Source organism: Salarias fasciatus, chromosome 4 (genome assembly GCF_902148845.1).
Source record: "Salarias fasciatus chromosome 4, fSalaFa1.1, whole genome shotgun sequence".
Classification (NCBI taxonomy): Eukaryota; Metazoa; Chordata; class Actinopteri; order Blenniiformes; family Blenniidae; genus Salarias; species Salarias fasciatus.
In genome coordinates, this window is record NC_043748.1 from 22,310,904 (window position 1) to 22,324,032 (window position 13,129).

Here is a 13,129-nt window from a genome sequence, read left to right on the forward strand (position 1 = left end):
TCATGCATGCACATGGAGAACATGCAAACATTCCAGAAAGATCCAAACCACTACAACGATGGAAACTGAAGCTAAGAGTGAAAAAATCATATCTATATTGGAGTTGAAGCTTTTGCACACACAACCTGATGCTCCTTCATTTAAATCCCAAAAACCACAAGTTAATCAATTTCAATTTATTAACGCGCCCTATCATAAAGCAGACATGACATATTCAAAGATACTTAATGGTGATCAACGCCCAGCTGGTCAAACACCTTGACACACCAGATCAAATTACCAGAGTCCAACAGATAAACAAGACGAAAACAAAACAGGGAGAGAGAGAGAAAGGGGGTATTGATCTAAACAGTTTGTAAAAACTTGACAAATGAAAGGTAACTTGAACTGGCAGTACGAGAACTTCGGAGCTTCTCCCCGGCAGCGGTCGCCGCTTGGCGCTCACTTGACCAGAGGCCTGGTTTTATCGTCGTCGCCACACTGGTGAGCTTTGTACTTTTTCACCTCGGCCATGTACTTTGACCAAGCATCGCTCTTGCCTGGCTCGGCCTGGAAGAGACGTAACACACAGTTCATCATCACCTGCAGCAGTTCACTGAAATATCCCCGCACGTTCTCCTCCACTTACTTCAGAGTCCTGTTTCTGCTTCTTCGCAACAATGCCGGTCTTTAGGAACACGCCGCCTCTGCGCTTCCCCACCTGGGTTAGGGGATAGAAGACTGACACCGTTATAGGAGCTCTTGCAGGAGGGCTGCCAATGAAGGAGACTACACCAGAGCAGAAGGTCTACATTCAGTCTGCTGCTGCTGCACCACCAGGAAACCATCATCAGTGAGGAGCGTCCCTAGTCTATCGCTTACACATTTCCACTGAGAAGGCCAGTTTAAAAAATGACATGTGGGTCATTAGAATTACTCAAGTGTCAGATAATCTCATCTTACAACTGCTGAACCCCTTACAAAGCTCGTCACGGGAGGTGGCCTCTTTTCCACTGAGGCGTGCCCCTGCTCGGCGGCTTTCCCGTCTCCTGACTGCTCCATCTCCTTTCTCCTCTTCTCCTCCTCCATCTTCTTCTTGAACATCTCCATGAAGCTGCCGTCGTTGGCGAACACGTTTCCCCCGGGCACCGGCGCTCTGGCCCCCGGCGGGGCCGGGCTTCCGGAGGGGGACGCGGGGCTGCCGCAGCTGGAGTCGCTGCTGCTGCTGCTGCTGGTGGTGGTGGTGTGAGGGTTTCCGTACGAGCGTTTAGGATCCATAGTTTCAACTTGTAAACAGGAAACAGTCAAAAAGTTTCGATGGAGGAAAACGTCCGTTTGTTTGTTTGGCCTTAAAAAAAAAAAAACAAGAAGCACCGTCAACACGCCGCGGGACGAGCTGGACCCACCCAGGGAATCTTCTCAGGTAGGCAACCCAGACTACAAAAGACACATTTTAAAGAGATAAGGCCACGTTTAAACGAAGTTCCGTTTTCCTTCGAGTGTAAAAAAAACCCAATGTTTATCAAGAACAAAAACAAAAGCTGCTAGCGCGGCTAACACTGGACTAGCATACGGTCACAATAAGGCCTTTGTGGAGGAAATAACTCAACTTCAGCCTTCGGTTTGCATGCAAAACGCCCCTTAATACAAAAACAGCAGTCACCGCGGAGAATAAGGCTGAAAGAACCGCACGAACACCGGGAGTTCGCAGACTTTACCGACGCCTGATGCTAACTTTAGCCAGCCATCACCTCCTGTGCGCCATGTCTGAGTCGACGTCAGCACGTAGCTTTACGTCAGTTTACGTCACGCCGCAGCTTGGCGTGCTGTCGTGGGGAGACGAGAAAAGCCTAATAAATAAAAAAAAAAACACTTTATTTTATATTTACTAGGCTAATTCCAAAATTTTAAAAAAGCGTGTTTAATTATGTTTGTCTGTTGTTTGTTTGTTTGTCTGATTTTTGTAATATTAGATCGGAGACAAATGTCACAATCACAGTCAGAAAGCATGCTTCAAATTCAAGTTCTGTTGAAGGCAGAGTCCATCCAGGACAGACACTGCTCACAAACCACACACTTCCACAGCTGCAGGCAATCTGGACTCATCAATTAACCTTTTTCAGCAAGAAGGTTTCGGGTTCAAATAACACCTGGGCCTTTCTGTGTGTGGGTGTTCTTCTATGAGTTCAAAACCAATAGAGAGAGGACATTTTTGCTGGTCCTCACTTTCCAACAGACCTTTTAGGCAGTTAGGTGACTCTCAACCGCCCCCACAAGGATAGGAAAACCTGGAACGACGTGCCTTGTGGGACCTTTTTCTGGTCCTAATGAGGGGAAACAGTGTTTTCTTGACCATGTTGTTGTTACTGAAAAAAGTAAAAGTGCAAAAACATTTCTTTAGGGTTAGGCTGTGTTTTGGTGTGGGTTAGGATTAGGGTCAGGGTTAGGGGCTAGACATGAATGGGAGTCAATGGAAGGTCCCCACAAGGATAGAAATACGAACCTGTGTGTGTGTGTGTGTGTGTGTGTGTGTGTGTGTGTGTGTGTGTGTGTGTGTGTGTGTGTGTGTGTGTGTGTGTGTGTGTGTGTGTTTGTTTGTCAGGACACCCTGCCCTCACCCATAGTTATCGGGGATTATCTGCAGGGTAAAGTGGTACAGAAGATTAATAGATCTGACCTTTGGACTGTGCAAAGGAATCAGAAGATCCATCCAGATGGAGAACATTCACACTGTGAGGTTATTATTCACACTACTTAACCCTACAGCATATAAATATTATTATTGAATATTATTCTTGAGCAGTTTTCTGGTGCAGAATGGTGAGAGGATGTTGTCCTTTTGTCTGAAATCCTTTTTTCAATCGTTATAAACAGTCTTTAACACACAATCACATTAACCTTGACACAGCAGGAGTGTTTGTTCTACACCGGCTGAACCAGAGAAAGCACCATTCCTCAAATATTTGTTTTGAGGGGAAACCGATCATTAAATTAAACAGTGGATGTTTTGTAAAAAGCCTCCATTGCAGAGCAGGCTGTTTGATTCCGGAGAAACATGTAATTTAGAGGGATTACTTCACTCCAATGATTTGAAACTGTGCCTCTCTGAGGGTGTATCAGACAACTCTGTGAAGTGATTTATAGATGAAGCAGCTACACTTTTCCCTCAGATAGAGGTCAGGCTCCAGACTTTGGTTTCATTCAGTGTGGAGTTTGCATGTTCTCATGTGTTCTCTGCATTCTCTGGTGAAATGGTGACTGGGTGATGGGCTGGTGAGCTGTCCAGGTGTGAATTCATGGAAAACAGGGTCGAAGATGTGACATTTGGGCTCCTTGACGGAGGGTAAAGGTCAGACTGGTTGTCAGTCCTCTTCATAAAAGAATGTCTGCAGGCTTATTCCCCACTAGGTGGCGCTGTGTGCCTGGAAATCCCTTCCAGCCTTCCCAGTGTTTACTCCTCGCTGAAGACCTGCTTTCTGGGCCAGCTCTCTGCTGCAGTGTAAACACACCACCATGTTTCAGTGTGTGAGTGTACATTAACAAATGCTGAACAAATGCCAACTCCGAGCTGGCTTTAAAAGCTTTCACAACCTTCACAGCTTTGTTTGAAGTCACACTAGGAGGCCCTGATACCTCAGTGTGAAACTCTATACCAGGCTTGAATTAATGTATATTCATCATATTTACAATAGAGCACCATGTTTTCCCATTTTTACATATATTTCTACAGTTTTCTCATTTTCTCGTGAGATTCTCGTCCTTAGATTGTTGAGCAGACTTCATCTGAGGTCGTGAAGATTCTCACGTTCAAATAGCTTCAAGTGGCTTTTTAGGAGTTCAGAGAAAAACTGACACTTGTTTTGTTTTTAGCTTTTTAGCTGAAACCCAGCGAAGCAACTTGTGCGAGAACCTCAGATGGCCAAAACAAGGTGGGAGGAATATTCATGGTTCTGGAGAAGATAACAGAAGATCAGAGAGAGAGAGAGAGGCCTGTGAGTGTCTGTGGGAGGGGACGGGGGCTCGGAGAGGAAAATCAAACCCACCCAGGGCCCTTCAGACGTCACTGTTCACATCACAGATGTTCCCACAGACACTCAGTGTGGGTTGTGGGCCGAGGCGTGTGGAGAGCCAGTATGGCTTCAATTGGCTGCTTTTTCCTTCCCTCAGTGTTTGTGTGCATAATATTAGGCGCGCCTGCTGTGTGTGCGTAAATGAACACCCAGGCACTGCCGGGACGTTCAGCAGCAGCTCCGTTATTAATAAACCAGCAGGGCTTTCACTGCAGGTGGGTTCAGACCAGTTCTACGGAGCTGCTCCGTCAAGCTGGATGAAAATGGAAAGATTTTTCAACACTAGGGTTTGTTCACTCTCATCGTCTTTGTGCACCTTCGCCACCTGTAATACTTTAAAGCCCTCAACTCCCCCTCAAAGTCTGTATTTCATTAAAGAACAATTTTCATACAATAAGGAATCAAGTAATAAAACAAACAGGGGAAAAAAAACAACCAATTCTGAATGAAATAACACAAAACACTTTGATGAAGGAATAACTTTAATTATATGGCAGGTGAATAAACAAATTCTAAATATAAAGAATGGATAACAGGCAATGACAACAAATGGAAAATAAAATAAGATCATTTATTCATTTATAACATCAGACAAATACAATAATAAAAGGTAGAAATGAAACAAAAATAAATATCCCATTCAGTTTACATCTTTTGCAATGTTTTTGTACTTATACATTAATGAAAAATATATTTGAAATTAAATAAGGATTGAGTTTGATGAATAAATGAAGGGAAATGATCAAATGTCACGGATGACTGATGATTAAATTGAACTGAAAAAAGCAAATTTCATTAAATGTTAGACTATTTAATTCCCAAATGTAAAAAAAATCAAACAAATAAAATTGATTCTAAGAAATATGAAATAAAGATCTGACAATACATTTTCAAACAAAAGTGTACAAAAAATAGTTTATTTAGACGTTATAAAATAAGAGATGCTTACATTGACCCCTTCTGCCCCTTTCCCATGTTTTGAGTATAATCACCTTCTTTCCTCCTGTATGGCTTTAACTGACAGTGAAGAGGGATTCTCTCTGAAAAGGAGACATGTTCGTGAAATGCGCCGTTTACCGATCGCAGCTTGTTGTCTCTCTGCGCGACGCTTCGTGCGGCTCATGTGATGAATGGAGGAGCGCGGCGGACATCCCCCGAGAGAGGCAGGAACCGGGAGCGGCGGCGTGGGCGCCGGGCCCGGTTCTGTTTCCATGTCGAGTTGTTATTGATGGAAATGAGCCTGTTCGACGCCGAGACGGATGAAAGAGGTGAGAAGACAGAAACCGCAGCGTCCCTCGGTGCGCGCCGCGTGCGCGCGCGCGGAGACGCGCTCCTCTCGGTCCAGGTCGGGACTCCTGCTCACTGGTCCGTCAGCAGCGCTTTTCACACGCAGCAGAAATCCCCCTCCGGTTTCCCCGAGACCACTACTTTTTTTTTCAGTTAAAGTTCCAAAACACGCGCTGTTTTGAACCCGCGAGGCTCCTTGAAAGGTCTGTGAAACAACATCAACCACTGCCGTGGCGCAGTGGGTTGCTCTTTCACCTCATGGAAAGTGTATCCACGGTGAAAATATAGACATTTTCTTCATCTGCTCCACAACAAAGGAGAACCTTAAAGTGAAATTTAAAGGTTATTGTTCCGCCCTGATGTGGAAACTGGTCTGTCTGTGGCTCCTGAACTAAAAGTTGTAGAATCTGAAACAGGATTGTAGTCCTGCAGGTACCACTCTGGAGTGACTTCTTCTGTCAAAAAATGACACGTCAAAGAACATTCTTATCAGATGTTTAATCTTATTTCTTGTATCACACTTCAAAGTGACAAATGTGTCTCTTAGAAGATCGTCACTTAAAACATGTGTCACATCCTCAACAAACAACAAAAGGTCAGAAAGTGCTTCCATTTGGCCTTTAAAGGTGTAATATAGGATTTTCTCGAAAAGACAAAGCCAAGCGTCTGTTACTCGCTTTATGAAAAACGTGCATGCGCCAGACAACCGAGGAAACGCCCATCAATGGCAGAAGCGTGCGAGCGAGAGCTCATCTTCTCCGGGCGTGCACGGCTCTGTTTACAGTTTGTGCGATCGGCCTCGCTCATAAAGCTTGTTTTCCGAAACAGTTCAGTTTCATGATGTCAGACTCGCCGTCGGTAAGTACTGGCTCGAACCGAAGCTCATAAACACTCTGAATGCGCTATTGGTAGCGAGCACGTTCAACGGCTTGACGAAAGCAGCTCAGCAGAATGATTGACAAACAGACCCACCAGTTATTTTGATGATCCACCCGGAACTCAAAGCAAATAGAACATCCGGTAACACTTTATTTGAAGCCCCCCTGTATAACACATTATAAGTACATTTATAAAGCATTATAATGCCATTATAACACGTGTAGCTATAGTTCTAAACATTCATAGATGATCACAATGCCAGGACCGAACCCTAACCCTAACCCTGACCCTGACCCTGACCCTGACCCTGACCCTGACCCTGTGCTGTATAGTGAGTTATAAAGCACTGTGATCATGTATGAGTGTTTATAACTACTTGTAATGTGTTAAACCGGGTGCTTAAAGTAAAGTGTTACCAAACATCCTATATTACACCTGTAAGTGCACGTGCAGGGTTGCTGGTTTGAATCTCACAGCCCCCTTCACCAGCATGACCTTTGACCCCCCCACCTCTGACTGAGATGCCATGGGGATCTCTTAATGACTGAACATAAGCTGGAGTTTGGTCTTTGTGGACATGGTGGTGAAGTGGTTTGCATTCTTATACTGAGGGGCCTTTTGTGTGGAGTTTGCATTTTCCTCCTGTGTGTGCGTTTCCTCCTGCAGTTGAAAAATCTGCCTCACCTTGATTTCTCTCTGAATAGTTGGTATCAGACTGACCTCTGGGTTTACTTTAAATGGCTCTCAAGGTGTTACCTCCAAACTGGATATATTGATACTTTTTTCCTTTTTATTGCGCACTGTTTGAAACACAGGATTTATGGAAAGATGATGGCATTTTACTTGAATGACCCTTTGAAGCCAATAAAAATAAAAACTTTAGGTTATTAATATCACATGATATCAGTTAAACTGATTAAATCGCAGGTGTTTCAGAAATGTATGGCTATGGATAAAATAGGTTATTAAAATTCAACAAGCTGATGCCGCATTTCTGAGGATCTTTAACATTTGCCCATATTTTATATTCATTCTATGCCTGTGAGATTGTGAGAGGTTTGAAGCAGAAGTTCCCATCATTGGGGTCACTGTACCGCACTTCGTGTGAAAAAAGGCCTTTAAATCTGCCCTTTGACCTTTAATCTCCTCACTGTGTCCTGGAAACCTTTGCTGACCCCTCTCAATAGACGCGTGCCTGTTTAATGACTCACTCTCGTGAACTTAACGAGGGACTTTTCCCTCCTCGCTGCGTCTTTTGGAGACCCCGCTGCGGCACATATTTGGCCATCGGTGCGCAGCTCCGCCCGTCCATCCAGCCGCTCCCGGACGCACACTCCACGCCCCGCGCACAGCTCGAGCCCGGCGGCGTGGCACTCGGTCCAGAGACGCCCCCGGCATTCCTGAGGCCGCTGTCACTTCCTGCCGTGCGTAATCCCTCCAATCTGACGGACACTGACAGGCCCACACGAGCCAGCTTATATCTTTTTATGGTGACCTTATAATTCAGGCAGCAGGCTGTAAAACCATCTCTAAAGTTGTATTTCTGCGTGTCTCTCGTCTGCTTTCTGTTATCAAGTTGGACTTTGCTCCTCTGTTTAAAAAAAAGAAAAATTGCTCAACTCTCAAAGGAAAGTCCGCCCCCCCTCCCTCCCCACGCGCTCAGCCCGGATCAATACAAGTCAGGGAGGTCATTAAAACCGGTTTGCGTTACCTGGGGCGGGGGTTCCCAGAAATCCTCCCCTCTGACGAAACGCGCACCAACATGCCCATATATGGACAGGCGCTTGCGTAATTAGGAAATGCCGTGCGTACGCAGCGTCGTGCGTAAAAGCGCAGAAACCGTCTTTCTGCTTGTGTAAGGCTTCCTCACCGGGAGCAGCAGCGCTCTTCTGAACCCTGTTGGTCCTCTTCAGTCTGCCCACTGCTTCCTGGTGTGTGTGTGTGTCTCAGCTGTGTGTGTGTGTGTGTGTGTGTGTGTGTGTGTGTGTGTGTGTGTGTGTGTGTGTGTGTGTGTGGATGTATGACGCAGAAACACTTTCAGTTCATTTTTAAGACACTTTACTTAAATACACATCACAAATAAAAAAAGACACTGTAAACATTGGACATCATCAGTTTTGTCTGGATCAACCGGACAAACTAAAAATAATTTACACATTGAATAAATGCAGCATTTCATGACCATATCAGTTGCAAAAAAAAAGTACAAAGTATTACAACAATCTTTCCCATTTTCTACCATTAGTGAAGCACGCGCGGGCCAGAGGGAGCCCGCCGGTGCTCAGTGTGCTCGGTCCGGATGCTGCCCCTGGTTTCTGAGGGTTGAATGGTCCTGTGAGGGTGTCCAGCATCCGAAAGTACCATTTCAATCAGTCTCTCCCCCCTCAGCGGCGCACAGAGGAGCGCGCGCTCCGTGCGCGTCCGCCCGCTGCTCCAGCGCCGCGCATGCAGAGCTCCAGTGTTATTAACTTGTCAGTCTCGGTGAGTTCAGTGAGTGTCGTCCCCGCGCCTCAAAACGCCTCCATCTTGCTCGTGAGCATCAGCTGACAGCCGCTGCTCACGTGCGTGAGCACTTTCTGTTTGAGCTGCGCGACCTGGTCCCGCAGGACGGACGCGGTGTTGGACAGGCCGACGTTGTCGCTCTTCAGCACCTTCACCTTCTCCTCCAGCCGCGCGATGCGCTCCAGCTTGCGCCGCCGGCACTTGGTGGCGGCCAGCCGGTTCCGCAGCCGCTTGCGCTCCGCCTTGATGCGCTCCTGGGTCTCCAGGTCGATGGGGGACATGGGGGGCGAGCCGTCGCTGCTGAGCAGGTCGGGCACGGTCTGGGGCTCCTCCTTGAGCGCCACCAGCCGCTGCGGGTGCAGCCCGGAGCCCGGCAGCGCGTGCTGGAAGGGGGCGTGCGCGCCGTGCGCGGGCGGCTGCGGGTGGCTCTGCTGGTGCGGCGGCAGGTAGCTGATGGTGGCGGTGGGGTAGCTGGACGCGGACGACAGGCTCGTGCCGGGGCAGTACGCGTTGAGCGTGGTGTAGATGGGGGGCTCGGGCTGCAGCGCCGAGCCGAAGACGCTAGAGGCCGCCGCCGCCGAGCACGTCGTTACTCCACCGGCTCCGATCGACACGTTGGGAGGGGCCATCTGGTTCATCTTGTGGAGTTCGTCCAGCGCTTTCACGAAGCCCTCGGCGAAGCCCTCCTGCTCATCCGTGATGCCCCGGTTGTAGAAGTACTGGCCCGGGGTGGGAGTGGTGATCACCCCGTTACTGTTCTGGATGATGAGCCTCTCGAGCTCGGGGGACGCCAGCTTCAGGGACCCCACGTCCTGGTGACCCCCCTGGTACGGGTCAGCTTCCCGCAGCTGGGATTTCAGGTTGCGGTAGGGCTCTGTCAAGTTCAAATTCATATTCTGCTTTAGCAGTTTGTAGTCGTGCATGGCTGCATCTGAGTGGCCGTAGGCCGGCAGGAAAGAGTCGTCATGATAAAAAGGCTGTTCCATCTTTGTAGACATAAAGTCGTAGGAAGAAAGTAATCTTACCGGCCGCTTTCTAGAAACAGTCTCTGGATAATCAACAAAAGTCAGTGTCAGCAGAGCGCGCGCATCAATTCAGGCGCTCGTCCTCTCTCTCTCTCAACTGTGTCCCAGAATCAGTGTTTCTGATAATAATAATGATAAAAGAAGCGTGACAGTCCAACACAAGCGCGCAAAAGTCTTTTCCAGCCTCCGAGGCGCTGTCTGTCTTCACGGTGCTTCCCGGGAAAAGTTGGATCTGTGCGTGTATTCCTGCGAGCCGGCGCGTTGTTCTCGGACGCTTCTGGAGGTGTGTGTGTGTCTCTGGGTCACGCCGTGCCTAATAAAGGCTCACACACATGCTCCGAGCCGGGGCGGCGCAGCGCGCTGATTGGCCGGCGCGCCGCGAGTCTCCGCCCTCCCGCGCGCACGTCGCCCGGTGACGTTAATGCCGGGAAGAGGCGACTGTAAACAAGCCTGTAGGCAAGAGGAGCGCTCCGAGGTGGGAGCGCGGCGGGCGCCGCTGTCACGGCGAGGACAGCGCGATGCGTGGACGCGCCTTGATCGCCGGGATCAGACTTTAATGCAGAGGCGAGGACGCGCAGCTGGATGAAACTCTGCGTCTCTCGCAGCTTTTCGTTCAGTCGCGTCTCAGCAGACTGTTAATAAACGCACCGGTTTCGTTCAGTTGGGCCCCTCCGCGCGTGAAAGGGCCAGTATGCTGTGCGTGACGCCGCGCCGGGTTCATTATCTGTGATTTACGAGCGCAGAAGCGCCGGACAGGTGTTTATTGTGATCCGTCCCGTGGAGGAAGCGGCAGCTCCTTATATGGACATGATGACGCGGCAGTTCCTCTCAGGAAGAGCGGGGAAGCCACGCCCACTCGGGCCTCATTCCAACAGCATTCCTGCCCTGTGTAATCCCGATCCCGGAGCCAGAGAGAGTCAGGGACTTTCTGGCCCGGCGGGGCGGAGGAGTGAGCTCAGCTGGAGTCAAACCAGAGGGACCCTCTCGGTGTGTCTGGTCGCTGTTTCACACACAGATGTTGCCAGAGGTCATTCAGAAGCAGCCTGTGATCCGTTCCAGCAGAAACAGCCCGTCCGCAGTGTCCTGACAGCTCTGCGAGGTATCGCTGAGGTTGGACACGTTGTCCCGCTTTGATCCGGACAGAGAAGAGTTTAGTCCCACGACTAACCAACCTGTAATTAGTTTCCTGGTCGGGTGTAAATGCAGAACATTGAAACATCTGAGGACATGAGGTTCATATGTGACAACTGGTGCATCCGTTCATGTTTTCTTCTAGTATGTAGAATAAAAAGTTGCATTAAGTCCGAGTTAAAGTGAGCTTTGTTGTCAGTTCTGCAGTAAATTAAAAACACACAATGGAATAGAAATTACATCTCAATTGCCCGTATGTAGTGGGCATGTTATCACCCAGATTATCAAAAAACAAAAATATATATCCCCGAGAATTCAATAAAAATGAGAAAATAGACAAGAAAGACAGTAGAAAAACACATAAAGCAGGAGCTAAACTGAAACGTACAACATAACGTACAACATAACAGTTGGGAAATGTGTTGTTATAGTGTTTTTTATCATGTGTTACATTGGTCCCTCCTCTTCATAACTCATCTAATGCACTGGATTGATCCAGTGATTTTAAAATGTGAAAAATGGTGCTTTAACGTCACGTTGCACAGAAAACCACTGGAAGTGTCAGAATCCAATTTTCAACTCGCATCCAGTAGGTCTAGACGTCATATTCAATTTACTTTTACAGTAAATAACAATTCAATTCAGAGCGATCAATAGTGTAAAGGACATCTTTCAGGTTGTTTTTACTAGAAATGTTGACATTTTGTATAATCAGTTGTCTTGCAAAGTGACGTTAACCTGAACGAAACCACTCATATTTTGTCTATTATCCAGAATTTGAAGGAACCTTCGCCTTGATGACTATTTGTCCCTTGAAAGGCGATGTGTTGTGCAGCAGCAACAGAAGCAGTAAAACAATGAGGACACAATAAAACGATCGAACACAGTAAAGCAGTAATCTCGCAGCGGCAGCAGCAGTTTAGTGCCGCAGAGTCCAGACAGATAAAGTAAATACAGAAACACAGGACATAATAAACTCCAGCAGCAGACGGTCGGAGCATCGCCGCCTCCTTCTCTCAGTGTTTATGTCTCAGATGGAGGGAGGAGCCACGGAGGACCTCTATCTGTGCTCTGTGGCCTGTGGTGGACGGCGGCCGGAAGGACGGGAGAAGCTTTATACTCCTATGAGCCGCTTCCACAAGAGCAGACTGAGCTGTGCTTTTAATCGCTGTGTTAGGAATGTTAAAACACTCTGCAGCCACAAGTACAAGAGTCGCGCTGTAATAACTAGCATACTATCAGACTTCCCTTGTTTTCCAATACTTGTACCAGTTGCACACAGCAGTGTAGTGGTTGACAGTGCGGCCTCACAGCAGGAATATACCCGGTTCCAGTCTCGGATTGCTGACTCTTCTGTGTATAGTTTGCATGTTTTCCTGTAAGTTTCATGAATCTCGATGAAATATAAAGCTTGTGTCTCCTGCATAAAGATTATTAATATAAGTGTAAAATGGCCCACCGTGGCCCTTGACCTCAGCGCACACACATTCCCAGAAATCTGCTTTAAAATGAACCGTTTTGTCAGTCAGTCGTACGCTGATGAGAAACTTAAAGGTTTCAGACGTTGTGGCCAAAGGGAACCTCTTCAGTTCCACTGTCTGTGAAAGACGCACAGCGAATCTGAATTATGTCTCGCTTGCTCCCAGTCACAAGTCACACCAAAAAATAAAGATTAAAAAAAGAGAACATAGAAGAAGAAAAACACAGAAATTGAATTTAATTTAGAAATTCCCAAAAATCTAAAAAGGGTAATATTTTAACTGATAGTTCAGGCGCCTTGTGGGGGAAAAAACTTTTGATTATTTTTGACTCTAAACAAAATTCATTACTTTTGTTAAAGAAAATAGATGGAAATATTTCAGCTGATAAGGAATAAATGTAAATTATACAGTTTTTATTAAAAAAAAAAAAAAATCTTAGAAAATGAAGTGTTTCATTGAGACACGCCAACCTTTTCCAGCCTGAGCTTCCAGTCATTTCCGCTTCTTGTGTCTCGTTCTGTTCGAGCTCGTTCTTTCTCTCGGCCGAGCAGCGGAAACGCGACTCCTCCGTCGCTGCACCTGTCTCCGCTGTGGAGAAAGCAACCTTTGTCTCCTGTTTGCGCTTCTCCTGACGCCCACGCAGACGCGCAACAAACGCCTTCGCCGCCGTGTCCCGCGTCTCTGCGCAGACGGAGGGAGTCGGGCAGGACGCCGCGCTCCAATCCTCCAGCTGCACCTGCAGGACGGCTCTCGGATCCAGCTCATTACGCAACCA

General features: G+C 47.5%; 2 protein-coding genes across 2 annotated transcripts; both read right to left on the bottom strand.

Annotated features, from left to right (window-relative positions):
- Window positions 1-161: 161 nt before the first annotated feature.
- Window positions 162-1,756, bottom strand: trir (telomerase RNA component interacting RNase). The gene is made up of 3 exons (XM_030090593.1): window positions 961-1,756; window positions 629-700; window positions 162-549 (listed from the first exon to the last, which is right to left on the bottom strand). Exons 1-3 carry the CDS (start codon window positions 1,255-1,257, stop codon window positions 442-444), a joined length of 477 nt encoding a protein of 158 aa, XP_029946453.1. The 5' UTR covers window positions 1,258-1,756; the 3' UTR covers window positions 162-441.
- Window positions 1,757-8,256: 6,500 nt separating this feature from the next.
- Window positions 8,257-10,039, bottom strand: LOC115387562 (transcription factor jun-B-like). Its single transcript, XM_030090327.1, has one exon. It carries the CDS (start codon window positions 9,713-9,715, stop codon window positions 8,726-8,728), a length of 990 nt encoding a protein of 329 aa, XP_029946187.1. The 5' UTR covers window positions 9,716-10,039; the 3' UTR covers window positions 8,257-8,725.
- Window positions 10,040-13,129: the final 3,090 nt, after the last annotated feature.